General features: G+C 39.9%; 1 protein-coding gene across 7 annotated transcripts in view; it reads right to left on the bottom strand.

The window, feature by feature from the left end:
* The window catches only part of enox2 (ecto-NOX disulfide-thiol exchanger 2), a 186,065-nt gene that overhangs the window by 137,786 nt on the left and 28,112 nt on the right, over positions 1 to 20,167 (bottom strand). For 4 of the 7 annotated variants that reach the window (XM_037078225.1, XM_037078223.1, XM_037078219.1 and 1 more), the window contains exon 3: positions 9,178 to 9,267. In XM_037078225.1, the coding sequence (XP_036934120.1) occupies positions 9,178 to 9,211 (34 nt within the window). In that variant the 5' untranslated portion in view covers positions 9,212 to 9,267. Of the gene's footprint in view, positions 1 to 9,177; positions 9,268 to 19,494; positions 19,627 to 20,167 lie in introns of all 7 variants that reach the window. The other 3 variants (XM_037078218.1, XM_037078222.1, XM_037078220.1) reach the window with 2 other exon arrangements.

The raw sequence follows: 20,167 nt of genomic DNA on the forward strand, positions 1-20,167 counted from the left end.
AACAGTCAGAGCAGCTTCCAATGGTAACAGCGTGTCACGAAGGTTTACTGCTCACCGAGGGTGATATAAGCAGTGTGCTCATTTTTTGGGAGCGTTTCATTTCACTTGATACTTTTTCCATGAGAAAATGAAAACTTCTTCCTCGGTAATTGTTTTTCTTCAGCATATACTGGCTGCATTAGTCGAACCAGGTGTCTCTTATAAACCGCCAACTGATCTAATACAACAGCCGCTGTAATAAATCATACGTTAATGAATATAATATTTTTCGTTTGAAGAGACGCATTTCTAACATTTAGTGTGGTGGTGGACAGAATATTAGGAACACCCCTCAGGGAAAAGCTCTACAAGTCAACAGAGCCACAAAAGTCAGCTTGTAGAATGACCCTTGATGTCTGGAGCTGTAAATCTGCAGTCTGCCAATGAGGACCATGTGGAGCCGTTCAGGTGGCAGCAGTATACGTACCTTTGTATGACCATTATCACAGCATGGAATTGAATTCTAAGTTTCAAGTCTGTCAGGAGATAATAATAAACTGCTTGTTCAACAATAAAAAAGCCTTTTGCTTTCTTTTTCTGAAGGGCCACTGTCAATAAATAACGTACAGTAAACTGTGAAACTGTTATATTTTCTTAGACGTTCAAATACCTTTAAAAACTCATACGTTACATCAGCCACCAAATGGACCTGAGCAGGAAATGCATATTAATGTTCTGGATTGTATGAATCTGACGCATCGGGATAAATAACTGGTGGCACTAATTCTCCAAGAAGGTGCCAGAAACTACCGCTGAAGCAAGATGATGCATTTTAAATCCTGAGCCCTATATTTACATTTTTGTTGTGCTAATGACTCATATTTACCAAAACCTTTGGAAAAGATTTGCTCCATTAGATCACGTCTTGAAGCTGAAAGCGCTTTTTGCAACTGACATGTTTATTCAAAGTGTGTGACAACATTACGGGAACGATTCCTACGTAAAGAGAAACCTTTCTGTTAAACACTGGGATCCTTCTTGTAACCACAAACACAAGGACGTTTGTTCAGGGACAAATGTTTGGAGTTCACCTGCAGGAACTACATACATTTATTTTGTGTGTAAGTACTGCAGTAGAAAAGGTTGATGCAAATGGTAAAACCCTGGAAAAAAAAGAGTTTAAGCTTAATAAATGATGGAAACTCGTTTTACAAATATGTATATGACAGACTGAACATTTAACTGATACGACTGCTGAGCTGTTTTCACTCCGCGTTTTTCGGATTCCTTCCTTCCCTGCTCTCGATTTTTCTTCCATAAATAATACAAGGTGACTTCTTTTTCTTTATGTTCTTGATCTTCTTCTTCTTTGTTTTTGTTTTCCAGTTCACAGCTTCTGCTATAATAAATTTAAATGTGCTTGACAGTACATGGAAACATGGCGAATAACACCACAACCTTCATGAAGGGACTGTAGGATTTACTGACTGCTTGAGTTTCAGTCAGGTGAAGCTAATAAATTGGGAAACTATCTGAACGTGGTTTGGCTGCATTCAAAGATGCACGTACGCACAATCGTATTAAACATAAAGAAGCTAAAACTGTGGCTCAGCTCAGAAGGCTTTGAACTAGTTTAGGAAATATCTGAGAGTTTAGAAAAGACGTTCTGCTCCGTCCAACCAATAAGTCTGTTTTCACCGCTATCACAAAATGATTTCAAGGGTAAATAAAAGTATTTACCAAAGACTCGGGTGCCATTCTATTTTTCTGAAAAAAAATTGCTGAAATTGCTTTCAATTTCTGGTCCAATGTGAAGCCAAAAGATCTCTATTCTACAAAGTGCAGCGCAACACAGAACTTTCTGTATTTTGTTTTTCATCCATTGACAATACAGTGAGTCAACAGCTTTGACTGACACGAGGAAAATAAAAGTTTCTTCTTTGGATGAACACCAGTGTTTGCTTAATATGCACTGTTATTGTTATTTCCTGGCAACGAAAACAACATAATTACAGTCGGGCCATTGTTGAGGGATGATTAGGATACACTTACAATGATCTGACCAAGATTCATCTCAAATAAGAAAAGCAGACGTAAAATAATATACCATCTGGCAACTTCCCACTGTGGCTACAGTTGAACAGGAATCTATAAACTGGCAGGCAGCTCCACAATAATCGTGGAGGAGCGTCTTTGTCTCCTCTGACTGATTTCTTAATATATTCAGTTATAATTCTGGCAAACTTTTTTATATAAATCCTACAAAAAAAAACATTCAAGATGACGTTCACCTAATGGCGCAGAAATGTTTTATTCAGGCTGTGTTACAATGAGGATACTTGGAAAGACTTCAGAAACAATATGGGGACTGGTCTTCCTCTAACATTTGGACTGAAGCCTAGCCTTTGAAAAATACTGGATGGACAAGCCTATATTCGCTGCTCTGTGAAGCAGGGTGGTAAAAAAAATAAATAAAATACATCACATACAGAATAAACATACTGTCCACTTGGTGAGCTTCATGAGACAAAACAAACATAGTGTTGTTTATCATCTGTATTTAGAGACACACATTTAAATATATATATACATATAAAAACAAAGCCACCAACTGATAACTGGCTTTTTCACCAGAAGGGACTCGTCATAAATAAAGTGAATCTTTTTCCAGGCGGAATTCAATTACCCCTGTCAGCCAGTAGTAATGAGTAACAGCCAGTGCATGCTCTCATTCAATTTCGGTGTCCATAGGGAATGATGTTTTGTCTGATGTCTTGATTTTTTTTTTTTTTTTTTCTGTAACAATGATGTTCTGTCTGTGGCCCTGCTTAGTGTAGCAAAACATTCAAATCAAACACTAATTTGACTCTGCGCCTCAGCAGATGAGAGCAGCCTTCGTTTGCTTTTTTTTTTTTTTTTTTTATGGTGTCGCGCGAGAATGTGTGGCTTTGGTGACATTACAGCCCTCTTTAGTCAAATGAACTGCCTGACTCGAATGCGAGGTGACGTAAGTATTTCTGGCTGAAAGATTTCACCATTTTGCAGTATTAAAAAAAAACCGTCTCTGCTGTTTCATAAATCATGAGCCGGCGTCGTCCAGCACATCTCAGTTTGATAATATGAAAGCAGACGTGTGTGTATCGGCCGACCTGGGTTTTGTCTCTTGCACGATGCATTTGTTTTGTTAACCGGCGAATCTCTTATTTAATGAATTATTCAGATTCAATTACTGCATATTAAATGGAAGCTGGGCCTCATAGACAACTATCATAGTACGATTCTAACAAGTGCACTGAGAGGCATAGACTTCTCCTTAACTAGTGTGTGTTTCAGCCGACATTTCCCTCCTCACTAAACAACATTTATGACTATCTGTCCTGTGAGACAGTTTTTGCACTGTTTGCCTGCCTCTCGCGAGCAATTTGCCAAAGCGCACACTCCTGTTTTCACTTGGTAAGAGTGCAACCATCGCTGTATCAATATGCCCTTTCCGATCAAACAACAGGGTTCAGGTAGCTGCTCCTCGAGGCCTTCGGAGAGGAACAGAGGATGATATTTAAAAAGGTTTCCGCCTATCAGTTTAAAGTGAAGGCGGCGGGTTTCTGGTGTCGTCCATTTTGAGATCAGTGAGCGCTGTGTTTGCAGCCCAGACACGAGTGAAAAATGTCATTAACTCCGTTGCCCTCTATGCAGGAAGACAGCCAGCATAGAAATGTGTCCTGAGGACGGGGGTACATCTCTGTCTTTTGGGTTCTTGCTAGTTATCTTTGACCTCTATCTTCCTTAATCCTTCCCTTTCTAATTACCTGTCCCTTCTTCTCCTCCTCCTCCTCTCTCCTTACCTCACACCCCTGCCCCCTGACTGATGGTTAGCAGATGATCATCTGGACAGGAAAGGTTGAGGTGACTCCCCAGCTTAAGTCACACCTCATTAAGCGAGCCTCACAGTCTCCCAGTCCACGTTCTTGTGTATTCCTACTTGTATGAATTTAATGAGTTGTGGAGGAGTAACAAGGCGCCATAAAAAGTAACTGGATCCAATGTGTTTTGAGATGCAGAACCATGTTTGCCATAGCTTTCATGATGATGTGAGAGGAGGGATTTGCTGTAGGTGCCTCGGTGACGGCAGCATCTGTTCTGGAAACCAGATTAGACTAAATCCAGAAGGAGGCCAGGCCTATAACTAGAGAATTTTCCCTCCGCATGAATATTGATGGAAGTGGGTCTCAAACAGAGTGCAAAACAACTGTTAACCCCTCTGCACTGTTGAAATGTTGTTAACAGCAGCGGCTGCCCTGCCGTCATTCACAGCCAAAGAATCACTTGACTCAAAAACCACTCATGCATTGCCACCAATATAGCCACGAGAAGGGGTGATGACAAATCGTGTTTGTTTGCTCTACAACATCACCACAGTGCAGCAGAATGCTGTGAGTCCTCTGATACGAGCTAAAGCAGTTCATGAGAGCGAGCAGGCACTGTGGTGCACTTTGGCAGCTGTGTTGTGCAGCAAGCTGGTTGTGATTCCTGGCACCATCTTGTGTCCTCAGCCTTCCACCAACATCAAGACGTCAAGCTGCCATGAAGAGGTCAACAATAGAATCTGGCTGTGGGATAACAGAGAGTTTGGAGAACTCAAAGCGGAAATTTGATTCTGAAGTTTGAAAAAAAAAGAAAAATTCTTGCACATATTCAACAGGAACAGACCATTCATTATTCTGCACAGCTTTCCATTTATCTGCTAAATTATGCCAAAATAAAAGCTGTAAATCTTCCAGTAAGAGTTAGAGAGCGTTGCAAAAAACAAGAAAAATGTCAAATGATGTTATTTTTCTCAACAAGAAGTAGTTAAAGTTTTATGTTTTCTTTCCAAGTATTAGTCATGGGCTTGGTCATCTCTCTCCTGATGACTGTAATGTTGAAATATGTAGCAGTGACTGTAAATGTGGGTCAAAGAAGATGCCAAAATAATTACTTGAAATATTCTATTGTCTTTAAGACAGCAGAGACATTTTCGCCCCAAACTATGACCCCATTTGTTACGCAACAGTCCTGTTCAAATCCCTGTAATGGGAAATAACTGCTGAGCTTCATCAATCATCGTGGCATTTCATTTAATCCTCATATTTGCCTTCATGTTTTCATACATTTAAGCTTTAATCGTCTCCAGGCAAGTGGTATTTCAATCATGTTTTATCAAGAGACTCTGTACCTCACCTGACAGAAACCATTATCTAGTTTTGATTTTCTGTCATCATTTATTTTATGATACTGATAGCTAAATGTTTCATCCTTAACATTAGAAGAATCTTCTGTTCATCGGTTGTATCAAAACCTTTTGATGTTGTTGTAATTACTGCCAGTATTGTGTAACTTGCAGGCTAATGTTTTATCTTCGCAAGCAAACTGGACAAACTTCATCACTCAAACAAGAGAAAAACAAGAAATCACAGGTGTGTTGCTCTAAATATTCTCCTATGACGATGGTTTATCAATGAGTTGTGATTGGTGGCCAACAGATTGATGCACACCTGAATATATATTTTCATTTACTGTCTACTACATCATTTTATTTTATTGTCTACTTTCTATTTTATTTATATCTTTATCTCTTGTTTCCATTCATATGGCTTGAAAGTGTCAACCATTTTTCATTGGAAATGGCATTAAAATGGCAGGAAATAGCTTGAATAGTTTTCATTTAGTTTACATTTAATTTATTTTGTTTCTCTCCAGAAATAAAGTAAGTATGCTATTAGTCATCATTTCATTAGTTCATATTTTACTGTCTTCTACAAACGTCTTCAAACCTTGAACCCAGCACCCTGTGTTTTAGCGAAGTACTGGCTGAATGCATCATTACATCCCTCTCTCCTGCAGACGGTCGTGCGGTGGGGGTCGGTGTGCACAGAATTTGATTAGTCCATCCAATCCTATGTGCACTGCTGAGACCGGAGCAAATCATCTAATGAAAAGTGTCTTTTCTTTTTGTTCATACAAACTTGACTAAATCAGGTTCCATTGTGAATAGACCTTAAGTCAATGTTTAATTAATGAAGAAAAGAGACAGAAAAACCTGACATTTTCATTGTCCCACGCCTTTAAACTGCCCAACACTACAGACAGGTGGAAAGGAAGAGCTGATTGCTCAAAAATTAAACCCATTAATGGCGGAATTTCCTAGCCACTGTAGAAAACGCTGCAGTGTGTGAAGAAAGAGAGGCGGTACGACGGAGAGAGCCGACCAGACGAGCAGGAGGGAGGGAGAAAGGCCAAGTATCAGACAGAGCATTCATTATCACCTGACTGACCTGCATATCGCGCTGTGTGAGAGTAATGGGAAAGGACACACTCATCGGCCAAAGCCCAGCAAGAAAGGCGCTTTTCATTCCCCCTCTCTTTCCTCTCTCTTAAGCAATCTGTCAGTTTCTCACTCGCTTCAATTTCTGTTCCCGGACAATGTACTGTAGGCTCCCATTGTTGTTGAAAATACAAGGAAAGCTAGCAGAGACATAGTGATGCCATGCCAAATGGAATGCATATTGAAAAGCCCATGCACAGCGGTTTCACTTAACATGATCGTGTAATAGTTAATTGTCCATTCTATGAACACTTATGGAGCAAAAATGCAGTGTAAATGCCAAATGGATATGCTCTGAGCTAAATACTAGAGTGGGCATGCTAACAAGCCATTTCAGATAAGTATGTTGGCATGCTAACTTCACCTTATTAGCACATAACAAGACGTACAACTGAGACTGATGGTAATGTCATTAGTTTTGCAGGTATTTGGTCATAAACTAAAGTATTCTACACAAGTTTGTGTTATGATGATGATGGGGCTGGATGAAAAGTGAGGGAACTACATAAGTGATTATCCTGAGGGGGACATGAATGTCTGTACAAAATCTCAAAGCAATCCATGTCATAGTTTAACTCAACCTAATGGTGGCATTAGATGAAAAGTCAGCCAATCACTCAAGTCATTAGGTTTCATCATCTGGGAACCATGAATTTCTGTCTGTTTTGCAGTCAGCGTTCCCCTTCTCCTTCTCGTCAGCACACTTGCACGACTCTTTCCTGCTTGTTGAGGCAGCTCTCTTTCCATCAAGGGTTTTTCTTTGCTTGACATGTTTGGTAGTATAAGCCCTCACTGGGAGCGCTGGAACTGGAAGCTTAGCCTGTTCTGCAGAAGGATCCTGCTCTCTGTTAGTTCATGAGCAGACCAGAACATTTCTTTTCTCCTTTACTGCATGAGCAGTGGGAGAAGAGACATGGGTTACTGACCAAACACTCTACAACAGTTGTAACTGTTGGAATATAGAGCTATATAACCCGCGGGAAGAAAATAACACTTACAGCAGCTTTAAGATATTTCAATTCCGGAGCAAACTGTTGGACTGTCCGATCTCCGACAGAGCGGCTTCACCATCCTTATAGCATACTGCTAGCATGGCTGAACGCATTAATGAATCACGAATGAATGAATGCACGACCACCTGGATGATTTTCACACTTGAACCATAATTTGCATCTATCAATAAAACCTGTGCAATCAAAGAAGAAAACTTTTAACTGTTGAGCTTGACACTGAAGTCTGTGACACATTTCAACACGCTGGCTGAGGTAGACTACAGCTGCCTCTCTGGTTTCTAATTTCTGTCTAGACTTTGTACTATAGAAAGACGGTTTTGTAAATGCCATGGCTAGATTGCCAATGATCATGATGTAACCGTGATGTAAGCAATGCTGCTTTGCACAAAAAATCCTTCGGGGTGAATAAAGTTTTATCTTATCTTATCTAATGCAAAGTGAGAGCAGCCTCAATATCTGAAACTGTTCAAAATGAGTTTGGATTTTTTTTCACTTGCTGAGTAAACAAAGGTATTTTTAAGGATGAAAATATGTCCGGCTTTATGCTGAAGAAACTGTTTTTTGACACAGCAGCAAGTTACCAAGTGCCTTCAGGATTTTTCATAGCATAACAAGACTTACGCTTTTAGTTTGATGGCAGTAAAATGGTGCAATCGGATGCCAATATCTCTTCACCACATGTGTTTTCTGACAGTTTCACAGAGGCGCTAACAAGACATGCTATGCCAGAATCCCTGTTAATGTACTGTTTTCTCAGGTGTGGCTTTCCTGATTTGGGTGTGGAGTAAATATTGTCTGACTGCGTTCAAGTTCACAAATCTTGATGTCAGCTGCATGTTTACACAATGAGCTTTGGTGGCATAATTCCCTTTGGATAGGGAAAGTATCTTTCAAATGATGAGGTCCACAAATAAAAAATGAGCCATCAAGGGACTTTCGCGGCAGCATGTATATTAGTGATGTCAGTCTTCTGATTCACACGTGAGCATGAATGAGATTAACACGTTGAATCAGTAGCCCTGACACTAATAACTGAGAGGAAGCAGCAAATTGTGATGGCTGCACAAAAAGAAACTGAACATGGCAAAAATAAACAAGATTAAAGGTTTACTTTGTAAGACAGTTTTGAGTTTGACTCCCAACTCGTCGCAGGCTGATGCTCTGGGATGGCGGCCAACCCAACCAAAGATCCCAAAGCAACGGTATGTGACGAGTCATATAATTGAAACAAAAAAAAAACATCTTTCTTATAAAGTGGACCTTTAAAGAGGAACAATTACAATTCAGAAAAGAGGTTCAAAGGTTGAGATGAAGTTATAGAAGATGGAGATCTTCTGAGACTGGTAGAAAATAAGACCTTTTGATGGGCCACTGACCAGAGACAGGCTGACTATCAACCTGCTCAATTATCTGGGCCGATACTCTGCATTTTTCTGACAAAATACATTAACATTTACGTTAACATTTGCAACTTTGGATCTGATGGAACATCCTGTAGTCGCCACTCACGGTGGTTACACGTCACACAGAAAATAATAATCTGAATCTGTAAAGCAAATAATGACTCAAGTATCATCAAAATAAATGCAGTGGAGTGGAAATGTAAAGTAGCAGAAAATGGAAATCAAACCTGTACTTGAGTAAATGGATTTGGTTAAATTCCACCAAATACCATTCATCTTTCTCCTTGTTTACTAATGATATATATCGTCAGTTGCTATCACCAACTATGTTGTGTTTAAAGCGAAGACTTGACCATCAAATCCCTTTTTTGTGGTGGGAAAACTCTGTATTTATTAGAATAAAGGCACTCAGGCCTCTTACCTGTGACTCGGCTTGACCTGAATTCCTTGTACATCCTAGAGATGCAGCATCATGGTGTGTGATCTCAGTCTGTCTGGTCTTACAGCAAATCTGTTTTAAAAAAAAAAAAAATCAGCCATAATTAGGTGATCAGTCGCTGTTTGTTCTGCTCATAAAGATGCCACAAAAGAGTCTCTTATGCCACAACTCTGCAGCCTGACTTTCACATTCTGTATTCCTTCAAGGACGCTGACTGAGAGTGGTTGAGTGGGGCCATAATAAAAAGGGCTTTGTCTTGAATGGAGAGAAAAGACAAACAGAGGAGAATGTAATTCATCCGCTTCTGTAAGAGGCACAACCTCCCGGCTTTGTGGAGCTGACGCTCATTGGAGCCCGAGAGGGCTCCGAGGTGCGGGAGGGTCCCATTGACTGCACTATTAACAGTCAAACTGGGGGGATCAGCACGGAAGAAATACAAAACGCAGCCAGAAGGATGTACAGAGAATTCTGTAATGCATTTCATTCCACGAGAGGGACCCTGAGGGTGCCGTGATGACCAGAGTAATTGGCTTTCTCCAGCTATGATAATCTGCATCAGTCATGCCATGCCAACACACTCGCAGGCCACTGAGAAGGTCACAGTGATCCCCAAACCTCGCTCGTCTCTGCTGACAGCTGCCTGTGAATTACTATTGAGAGAAGGCGCAAGCAGGACATTCTGAAATCCAGGGATTTTACATTCAGCTCAGGGACTTGACTAACTGCGCTTCTTAGTCAACGTTTTTTAGCAACAATGCCTTTGCCTTTGCCTCTGGAACTGAATTTACTTTACCTAACAAAAGCCAACATATAAATCATATATAATACAATAGAGAGAACACATAAACAGCAATTGTGATCTTTGTTTAAGTCAATTTGTTGGGAAAAATGCCAAACATGGACTCACAGACTGCAGTTTGAACGAACTCTGGGAAATGGTGAAGGGTGTTTTTAATAAGGACTTGAATAATGAAAGTAATTGATGCCCAATACGATGCATATCAGATTAAAACACAGACACACACACACACACACACACACACAGACACACACACACACACTATACATGTCACATTTAATGGAACCCATCTGTCATCATATCTCAGAGCTTTGGCAGGATTTCAGTGCATCATTTCTATTACAGTGATAAGATTTTTTTTTTAATCACTAGACATGCATGTCGGTATGTTTTGACACTGTATATAAACACAACACCTTCATGGCATCTTTGAAGGGTACTATGCATGCACGCCTCTGCAAACTGCTCTTTTAAAACCAACACAATAGACAAGCAGCTCACAGTGCACACTAAGTACTGAACAGCAAGACCTTGACCCCAGTTGTAAATCATTTTTCAACCAACAAACACGTTTCCTTGACTGCATCACACTACTGTTTTATATCTCCAACGCCGCGTCCAAGTTGAATGCAGTGTGAGCGAGCCCAGACGACAAAACAGCGTTGTACTGCGTTGTATTCTATTTGAATGTCCTGACTTGCCGTGAATGACACAGCGCTGCTTGAGCTGAAAGTGGTGTATTATGGACAAGAAACGATTGATTCATGATGTTAAGTGGTGTTTTCTTTATGATAGCTCCCAATTTAAGGCATAAAGCCTAAATAAGGAGGCAGCCGGCTAGAGGAAGATCACCAGGGAGCTGGAAGATTCTGATACGGAAATGACAACAACGTTTGTTTCCTCCAAAAAGTAGTTTTGTAAGTAGTAGTAGAGTATAAAAACACAATTCATAAGAAGCACGGCTGAGCAACCTATCACACACTTAACATACTGCAGCCTGCTGCTTATTGCTGGCACTCTAGGTACAGTTAATGTCAAAGTAAAAACACTGAATAAATTAATTAAATTAACTGTCTCGGTTCCCAATTGTTCTCATTTTTGATTAGCTGCCAAGTTTTAAGAGGGTGGGTCTAACATAATACGAGTCTGTCAGAGGGAAGGTGCCAGCGCATGAGTGTAGAGATGTTGATGTATGAGAGTGGAATACTGCAGATGAAAGCAAGATGTAAGTTTGGGTGGAGACCATGATGGACAATGAATGATTACCCAGATCCCTCGTGTATTTTGGTTTCAGCAGTATCATGGGCGGGGGCGAGTGCAACAACTGCAGAGGGCCTTAAAGTAATAATCTGAGTGTTGGATAAAACCCCAGAGACCTAACACAAATGATTAATAACAGCCCATCAACAAATGTTAAAACAAAAAAACAAACACTCACACTGATTAACTCAAGAACTTGCAACTCTATCAGCATTACGTTAGCATTCAGATTAACATACTTCTGCAACACATTTGAAGTCTGTTAAAACTCTGGTTCAAAGACACCCGACCTTACTGGGCCCGCGAGCAAAAGCAACCCTGTCTCCTGCCGCTGCACCGCAACAAAACTGCAAACAGTTAGTGTGTTGTTATGGTGAATAGAAACAATAGAACAGAACAGAAGTAGCGCTGCCAAAGTCCTTCCAAAGTTTCCCTCGTTTTGTCCGCAGTAATAATCAAATTCGTTAGAAAGGCGTCCTTATCAACACTGCTGACCTCCTGGTACAACTCAGCGGAGACAGTCTGATAACATTAGCTCAACCCTGACAACACAGGGGATGTTTATGAGTAAATACACAATTGGGTCCTTTTTGCCACATGGTTTCAATAAAGACAACAATGAACGGGAATGGACTGGAATTTAACTGTGGAATGAAGAAAATGACCTGATTAAAACACTGCCTTGTGTTCAGATTGAGGCTCTCAAAGTATGAATATTTTCAGAAAGGGTTTTGTAGGATTTTTTTGTTTTTTTTTTTTAATGACAAAACATCACTATTGCATAACTAGATGTCCTTTTCAACACATAATGGTCTGCAGCCTTTGTTTTTCCAACATAATGGCTTGTTAGGAAAATGTAAAAATCAAAAACAACCGAGAGAGCGCTGACCCATGATTTTGCAATAACATGTCACTTATCAAATAAATATCAAGCTGGTTCTTAACCAACAAAGACAAAAAACAAAACAAAACTGGGTACAGGGCAGTTGTCAATGTATTGTTTGTAGACGTTACAGCCCATTAGGGGTGGGAATCTCTGTTGGTGACGTTACACAAAAGCTTCTTTTGCTGTTTCTTTTCAGATAGATGAACACTGCAATGGAAAGGATGATTTCAGCTTACATAAAAAACACACAACAACACAAAGTACAGTATGTTTTCATAAAGGCAACATACTTCAAGCAATATCATGTCTTTAGTGTGAAATGTAAATATTCTCGCCCCATGGCAATCTGACTGTTGTACTAACTATTCTTTGGGTTTTCTGCAAGAGAAATGTTCTAGAAATGCCAAATACTACTTGCTGATTAACTATGAGAATTAATCGCATTAATTAACCATCATGATCTGGCAGGCTACTCCTCCAAAAACACATGTGAAGCCAATAAACACACCCTTTCTTATCTTTCTCATCCCTAATGATACCTTCCCTTATACTCCCAATACAGTAAAAGGAGATACAATCATATTTGAGTGGAGTTTCCCTTTTATTTATGCATAATACGTCACCACAAAAAATAAACATGGTTTACGGTTTATTTTACACCATCTCATTGGTTCAGCTGTAAGGAATGTTCAGTCTGGTCTTATAAACTTGTGATATTAGGTTGTAAGATTCAGATTATTGAGTTTTGTGCATCATTTTTCATGCAATACATGCATTTAACTATATTTTTCCTCCATCCCCACTGCACAGTAGTTTACTTGTAAATGTAAAGACCAGAATGACAAACTATGTCCTGCCCTTGCACTGACAGGCATTTGCACCCAAGGATGGTGGTTCGCTGAGAGCCAGAGAAGCAGCTAAAAATGTGAGCAGACTATTCGCCACAGTAACAGCAACCACTAGTAAAAATCGTAAAAAAATAAAAATAAAAAATGGAAAAAGGCACTCACTCCCACTGCGAGGACAGAAAATTAAGCTACTTATTCACCATCAGAATAGCATTAACCTTAACTCCAGAAGAATAATGACAGTTATTTTAATTTGGGAAAATGAAATAATGGTGAGGAGAGCGAAGAAAACCCGTTTTTTAAGTCCCTTTGTGGGCACACCAACAAATGGCATTCATCACTCTTAAGGCACCCACGTTCCCCATCTTATTTGTTATTACCAGCATTTTTCATTTCTACACATTCAGCTCTAAAATACTCATCTACAGTGAGGAAAAAAGCTCGAGTGGCTAACTAGAGGGAATGTGAACACTAATGATTATGAATGTAGCAGAGAAAAAAAAACCAGCCATGTGCAAGCTTCAGAGAAAGAACAAAAGGTGGAGAGTTTCATGCAGACACACTTGCTAAAACCACAGATGTTATTAAAATGAAAAATAAGATTTTCTTTGTGGCAGATGCAACTTGTTACACACAGTCATTAAGATAGCTAGTACAGCACAAGTTGCTTAACATGACACGAGGGTTAATGACTGGCGGTGTCGAGTTTTAACTCCACTGTATGGACGATTTTTATTGACGACCGTTCATGTTTAACTGTAAGTAAATACAGCAAACGGGAAACAATGTCACTTCTAGTGCTCCAAAAAGCCGTTAGATGTTTCCCGTGCAGCATCTCGTACAGATATTCATCATCCAGACAATGTGTTTAGCCTCGTGTGATGTATTTTCATGTGTATTTTAACACACAGTTCAGTACATTAGTCATGTTGACGGCCACACGAGGCCAGACACTGCGCCTAGCAGGGATTTAGAGGAGCCCCTCAGTGAGGAGAGGATTATCAGAGTCAACCGGCCCCTATAGTGATGGAGAAGGTAGATAGCCCATAATAGCCGCGATAGCTCCATTCATCTTTTGTTTTCGACAGCAGGGAAACAGCGGCGCGAACCAAATCGCCCTCTGCAACAATTTGCAGCGCTGGATTAATCGTACGAACTTTACAGGAACTGATCGGTGCTTCGCGAGCAGCTCTCCTGTACCTTTTCTTTTCTGTAGCCGTCCCTCAGTCGGCGTGCTTATCTCTGTGACAAAGTACCTCATCGTCCCACACAGGGGCAACAAAAAGAAGAAGGCCAGCAGGCTTTCACATTTGTCTGGAAATCATATAAATATGTCCACAACATCAAGAAGGGTAAAAAGCACAACCTGACTACGACACTTTATAATGTGCATTTACTCCTGTGAAACTGTGATGGTTCTCAGTGGATAATCCATTATGCCTCTTGGAAAAAAAATAATAGTAACAATAAAATGATAGTAGTTACTCAGTGCTTTGCCTCCTATAGGGTGTTTCTGTCAACCCCTGACTGCTGCATACATGCATAATTCTTTTCTGTTACCTAAAGCTCTATCCCCGAGAAAAACTGCACTCTCCAAATATTTACCCACTCGTTTAAGGATGTAAACAGAAATAAACAACTATCAGATTATTATTGTGTTTGTTGTATTTCTGAAGCCTTGAGGAAAAGCTTTTAAAATTCATTTCCTTTTTTATTTTTTTTGCAATGGGAGGCCATAAACTCATTCCAACAGACAACGCGAAACACATTCGTATCGAGCACCGGCCAAGGTAAACATATTATGCCCACAATGACACAGGCTTTGCATAATATTAATGTAAGTGCTGCAGTTCTACATCACAAACGTAATCCTCAAAGCTTTATAATTCCATTACCAAGGGACCCAGTGAAGATTGCAAAAAGGTTTCCAATGGATGATACTGCTCGAAGTATGTTGCCTTTATTAAAACATTCTGCATTAAGTTACTATGTGTTTTACATGTATGTAAAATAATTATCAACAGATCCCTGGCATTCCTTAAACTAACCTTTACAGTGTGATTTTCCTCTTTTATGAAAAGTGCTAATGTTTAAAGCACAATTTTAAAAAAAAAATGAGCCTATTTCTGTCATCAAATTTAGAAAAACTGCACACACACTTGAAAATATAGTTAATTTTCACGATGCACACCATAAAAATTGATACATAGTGTAATGCTAAAAATACAGCTCTTCCCACACCATCACAAACACGCAATCATGTGGTTCAGTGTTTGTTTGTTAATGAGCCCCCACTGACATGTTGAAGAGATGACAGTCTGTCAAGCTTTCCTACACACTGGGAAACAAACATGCTGCAGAGACGGGCAGCATCACGATGCTGCAGTGTGTGTGAGGCCAAGATGCAAAAAAAAAACCAACAAAAAAAACAGTCATAAATAAATTTAAAAAACAAATACAGAGGAAAACACTAAAGCAGTCATCTGTGCCCCGCGGGTATATTTCTCCAAGATGTGGTCGTAGATCTTTCTCTGTCATAAATGTTCAAATCATTTCATTCAGATAGTGAACTGATCCAGAAACAGTTTATGCAAACAATTTTAAAAAACATTCACTCCATTCAGCAGTGAGTGATAAAAACGGGGCAACAGAATAAGTATGTGTGCTATAAATCATCCATATAGCGTTTCCACCAACTGATGATGTGTTTGCGTAGTTGCGTGAATGTTACATTACAGATTTAACTTTAATCTCTCTCGAAAAAAAAAAAATGCTGCAACATTCAACAGATTTACAGTACTCTGGAAGTGAAAGACAGCCAGAGGGCAGAGAGAGGACAGGGAGGGAAAGTGGAAGTGTCCACTGTTCTCCACCAGGCAACGATCAAAGAGGAACTGGTTACAAGTGGGCTGCATCTCCCATCGTTTAGACATGGCCCAGCCTGAACACTCTGATGTTGAGCAGGAAAACAGCTTTCTGCAATGTTAACAGACGTAGCCAGAGGACCGACAGCACCACGTTCTATCACCCAAAGACAGGAAACGAGCCTCTGAGTGTGAGGGATGCAGTAAAATGTGTTACTCAAATAAACACATCCACAACCTCAAAGAAATGAAACTGCATCTTTGGTATATGGAAAGGGTTGACACAAGGCCTGCAGCTTTGGTGTAATTTATATCTTTAAGAGTTGCACCACACTTACTGTGCATACAAGCCTGTGAAGCCATTCTGTGGCCTCATGGTGAATAAAGAGTCATCATCACTACCCTCAAGTCATTTTCATGTAACCATGCCTTTGAAGCGGTGAAAAACATCTAAGGCGATGTCATCAAATGTTTTGTTTTATCCAACCAGCAGCCCAACATAGAGAGGGATGAAGAGCAGGTGAGAACAGTCCCCTTTAATTAAAGTCCGGTTTAATATCATCCTCAATCCAACTTCTGTGGAAATCTGTTCAATAAGTTTCCGTGTGATTCTTCTGACAAACCAACCAACAAACAAATAAATGGACACAGATGAAAACAAAACCCTCATTGTCCGGTGCAATGAATCCAGTTTAAATGCATAGTATGACATTTTTGCAGCTGCTGGTCTCTGAATCAAAAGGTATGAAAACAAAAGACGTAGTTTGATGATGTTCTGATAAAGTGTGGGATCATTCGAGGTCTTGTTGTTATTGTTTAACAGCCACCGCTGCCAATGAAAATCTGTCCGACTCAAGTAGAATTATTCATGGAGAAGGTAACGTGTCAAAGTTAAATTCGCACTTCGTTGAATCATTCTCGCCGACTTCCTTCCTCACTCTCTGATGTATCATCTGATGTTTCCCCAGAAGTTATTACAACGAGTGACCAGATAAAATGCAGCATTACTGTAAGTAAAATTATTTCTTGATTTCTCTGCGTTTGACATTTTAATGCATAAATGTTACATACTGGATATCACAGCAGCCTGTTTCCTCCTCAAATATTTTCTTCTCTTATTTGGCATGAAGGCACTTGAACTCAATTTTGTTTTACAACCCTGGTGTCATAAAAAAAATAATAAATTTATTGCTTTTGTTGAAACCTTTGACCTTCCAACAGCAGCCATGATCCCTTAACATCCTGGTGTTGAGAGACCCTCTGGAGTCTCTTTCAGACAAACACAAAGTGAAGAAAAACCGTTCTACATGCAACAAAACACAGTCAATATAGAATCTAATGAACCCAGCCCGGACGATTTTCAAAAATATTAAACGAAGTCCTGGTCTCTGAGCCGCAAAACTCAGTTAACTGACAGCCGTGCTGCTGGTTATGGGAAACGACCGCACTGAGTGAACTGTTTCACGAAAGGCAGTCTTGGGAGAGACTTTCGCGCCGTAATTTACGAGTGGGCAGGGAGCCAGTGTGTGTTGTTCAACAGCCGTAGACACGTGCAGACGTTGCGTTCGCAGCCAATGACGGAGGTTGGGGAAATCATTTTCTCCCTCTCTCGCTCACAGACACAGTGAGCTGCTGCCCAGGATATCATTTGTTGGTGCCAAAACAAACAAAAAGTGAATTTCTCTTTCAAAAAGTGAGGGGAAAATAAGCAGGATTTAATATCTTTTAGAGAGGCAGGGACCAGCGTTTAGGTGGCCAAAGTATTACTGTATGTATTATTTTCCCTCTGAGAAAAATCTAAAAGGGGCAAAAAAATCATGTGCGTGCTGTTACTTTATTATGGTAATTAGGCAAAGTATAACAAAGAGGGAATCTCATGAGAATATTAAGAGTAAATGACTGATTACTACACACGGCAATAAAAAGGAACCTTGCTGTGCTGTTTTTAAGGTCTTTGTAATTATCTTCAGTCTCCATCCTGTTACAACTGTGGCCTTTAAACGAGGAAATATCCTCCTAAGTCTGGTTGAACTGAACAACAGTCTTGATTAAAACACATGGCCCATTCCTAGTTTAAATGTGGAGAACTGGGTGAATGTGGTAGCAGGGTATTCCTGGAAAAGAGCAGAGGTGTTGAGTCAACCAGCCCTTGGTAAATAAAAGGTTGAAAAAGCGGTCGGGCATGTGAAGGGGTAGATGGGGCTCAGCTCTCCCTGTCACAAGTGCTTAAGTCAGGGAAGAAAGGAAGGAGTGCAGGGTGAAGCACTGGTACGGAGGGGAGAGGATGAGACAGGGAGGCTGATACTACAGGCAGACAACCCTTGTCTTTAACCAACTCCTCGGTTAGACCTGCAATAAAATATTAAACTCATATCAAGCCAGAAATTACCCATGAAGGGAAAGTGGCAAAGAAATAAAAATGACATCTCATCCGAAGAGAATTATATTCCAAATATTTAAATTACAGACAACCCGTTCCCAGTCACAACAGGAAACTGAGCTGTGAAAAAATATTTTGGAAACCTCTGATAGCTCCTCAAAGACGCTGGTTTTCTCTGTAGCGAGGACGCCCGTGACCGAAATGTTTTAAAGGCAACTGAAAACACTCACTGACCCGAGGGAGGTGTTGCCTGGTATTACAACAAACATTGCGTGTGGAGGGTGGGGGGGTGCTGTGAATCAGTGACCACAGGGAGTGGAATTCATCCTGAGCCGTGCAAGACATGTAACGGCACCACAATTTTCTCTATGTAAGATTGGTCATACGTTGCCAAGCTAACATTTAAGTTAAGCAAAAATAGGATTAATCATCTGCGTCCTTAATTACCTGTCATGCAATTAAACCTGAGTGTGCAACATCTGTCTCTCTTTGAACAGATTTTTATTTCTGCCGGTGCCAGCAGACGGACTAAGAGAACGCTGCGTGAAGAACTAAGGAAATATTCAAAGTCCTTTGTCGACTGGTGCTTAAGTGTATGTATTCCATGTTGCTAGGATCCACAATTAAAAGGAATACAAATTTGGCTGTCACTCAAAGTAATAATGAAGTAATACTATCATGATGAGGCGTCCTCATTCAGCTGGCTCATTGTGTTCTCTCCAGGCCCGGACCAGAGTGCAGAGCCTGTGATTGAAAAGCAGATGAGTCTGTTCTGTTCCTCAATGCAGGCTCCTCTCCCAACAGCTAATTACCTTGTCTCAACACTGAAGCCGCCTCTGATAAGAGGTATGAGCTGCTTAGGAGTAAAGAGAAACTGTGTAGTAGACCGACAATTAAACATCGAGAGAGATAGGGTTTTAGGATGCAGGATAAACTCTGGAAAATGAGGCTGCAATTTACTAAGGCTGCAACTTATAATTACTTGCATTAAAGATTCACAATTTGTTTGATGATTAATTAGAGTCTTTTTTTTTTTGTCTATCATTAGAGTGATATCAGATTTTCACTGGACGATTGTTTCTCCTTTGTCCTTTGAACCAGCGAGATTTTGCAATAACATAATATGACATATAATGACATTATCATGACTCCTGGAGATATTCGTAAAAAATAAGACGGTCGTCAAATTAATCTCAGCTTCATTTATTGTGTGTATTTTGTCAAATACATAGCTGTCAAATATACAAGTGTAGGGTAGATACCTCTGTAACCGTGGATGTCATTAGTAAATCAATGAGAAGAGGCCACACAGCAGATCCATAACACTTTTTTCTCCTTCTTGTTCCGTTGTATGGCGGTTGTCAACTCGCGTTAAGGTTTATTTCTGCCACCTACTATAACAAAGCGAGAGCAGAAAGAAACAGAAAGGATTTAAGAAGTTTCAGTACTACAATTCACAGCTTTCAAAAGAATAGCTGCATTTACTGACGTCTACAACAGACATCAATAACAACACAGAGTTATCAAAAATAATTAAGCAAAAACACAGACATCACACCTCTTTTTACATTTTAAATCAGGACATTATAAACCTGGAATAACATTTTCTTAACATATGAACATTTTATGAAGTCTTCGGAATTGAAAATTATTCCAGAAAGCACCAGAACTTTTGCATCTATTCAATCTTTAATGCTTAGCCCTCAATATCTCTGCTTACATTAATATACTTTAGATCATCTTTCTAAGCCTCTGTAAAGCACTCTCACAGTTAAAAAGTATGAAGTACAAATGAAACAGTGGCACTAAATTATTGGACTGTTTAAAGCTGCTGCTATGGCACCAACAGTTGAACTTCTTCTACAACATTTATTCTGCTGCAGTAATTCTCTCAATCAAACCAAGCCGTACCTTGAGGCAAAGTAAAAAATAATT

Source organism: Acanthopagrus latus, chromosome 18, assembly GCF_904848185.1.
Source record: "Acanthopagrus latus isolate v.2019 chromosome 18, fAcaLat1.1, whole genome shotgun sequence".
Lineage (NCBI taxonomy): Eukaryota > Metazoa > Chordata > Actinopteri > Spariformes > Sparidae > Acanthopagrus > Acanthopagrus latus.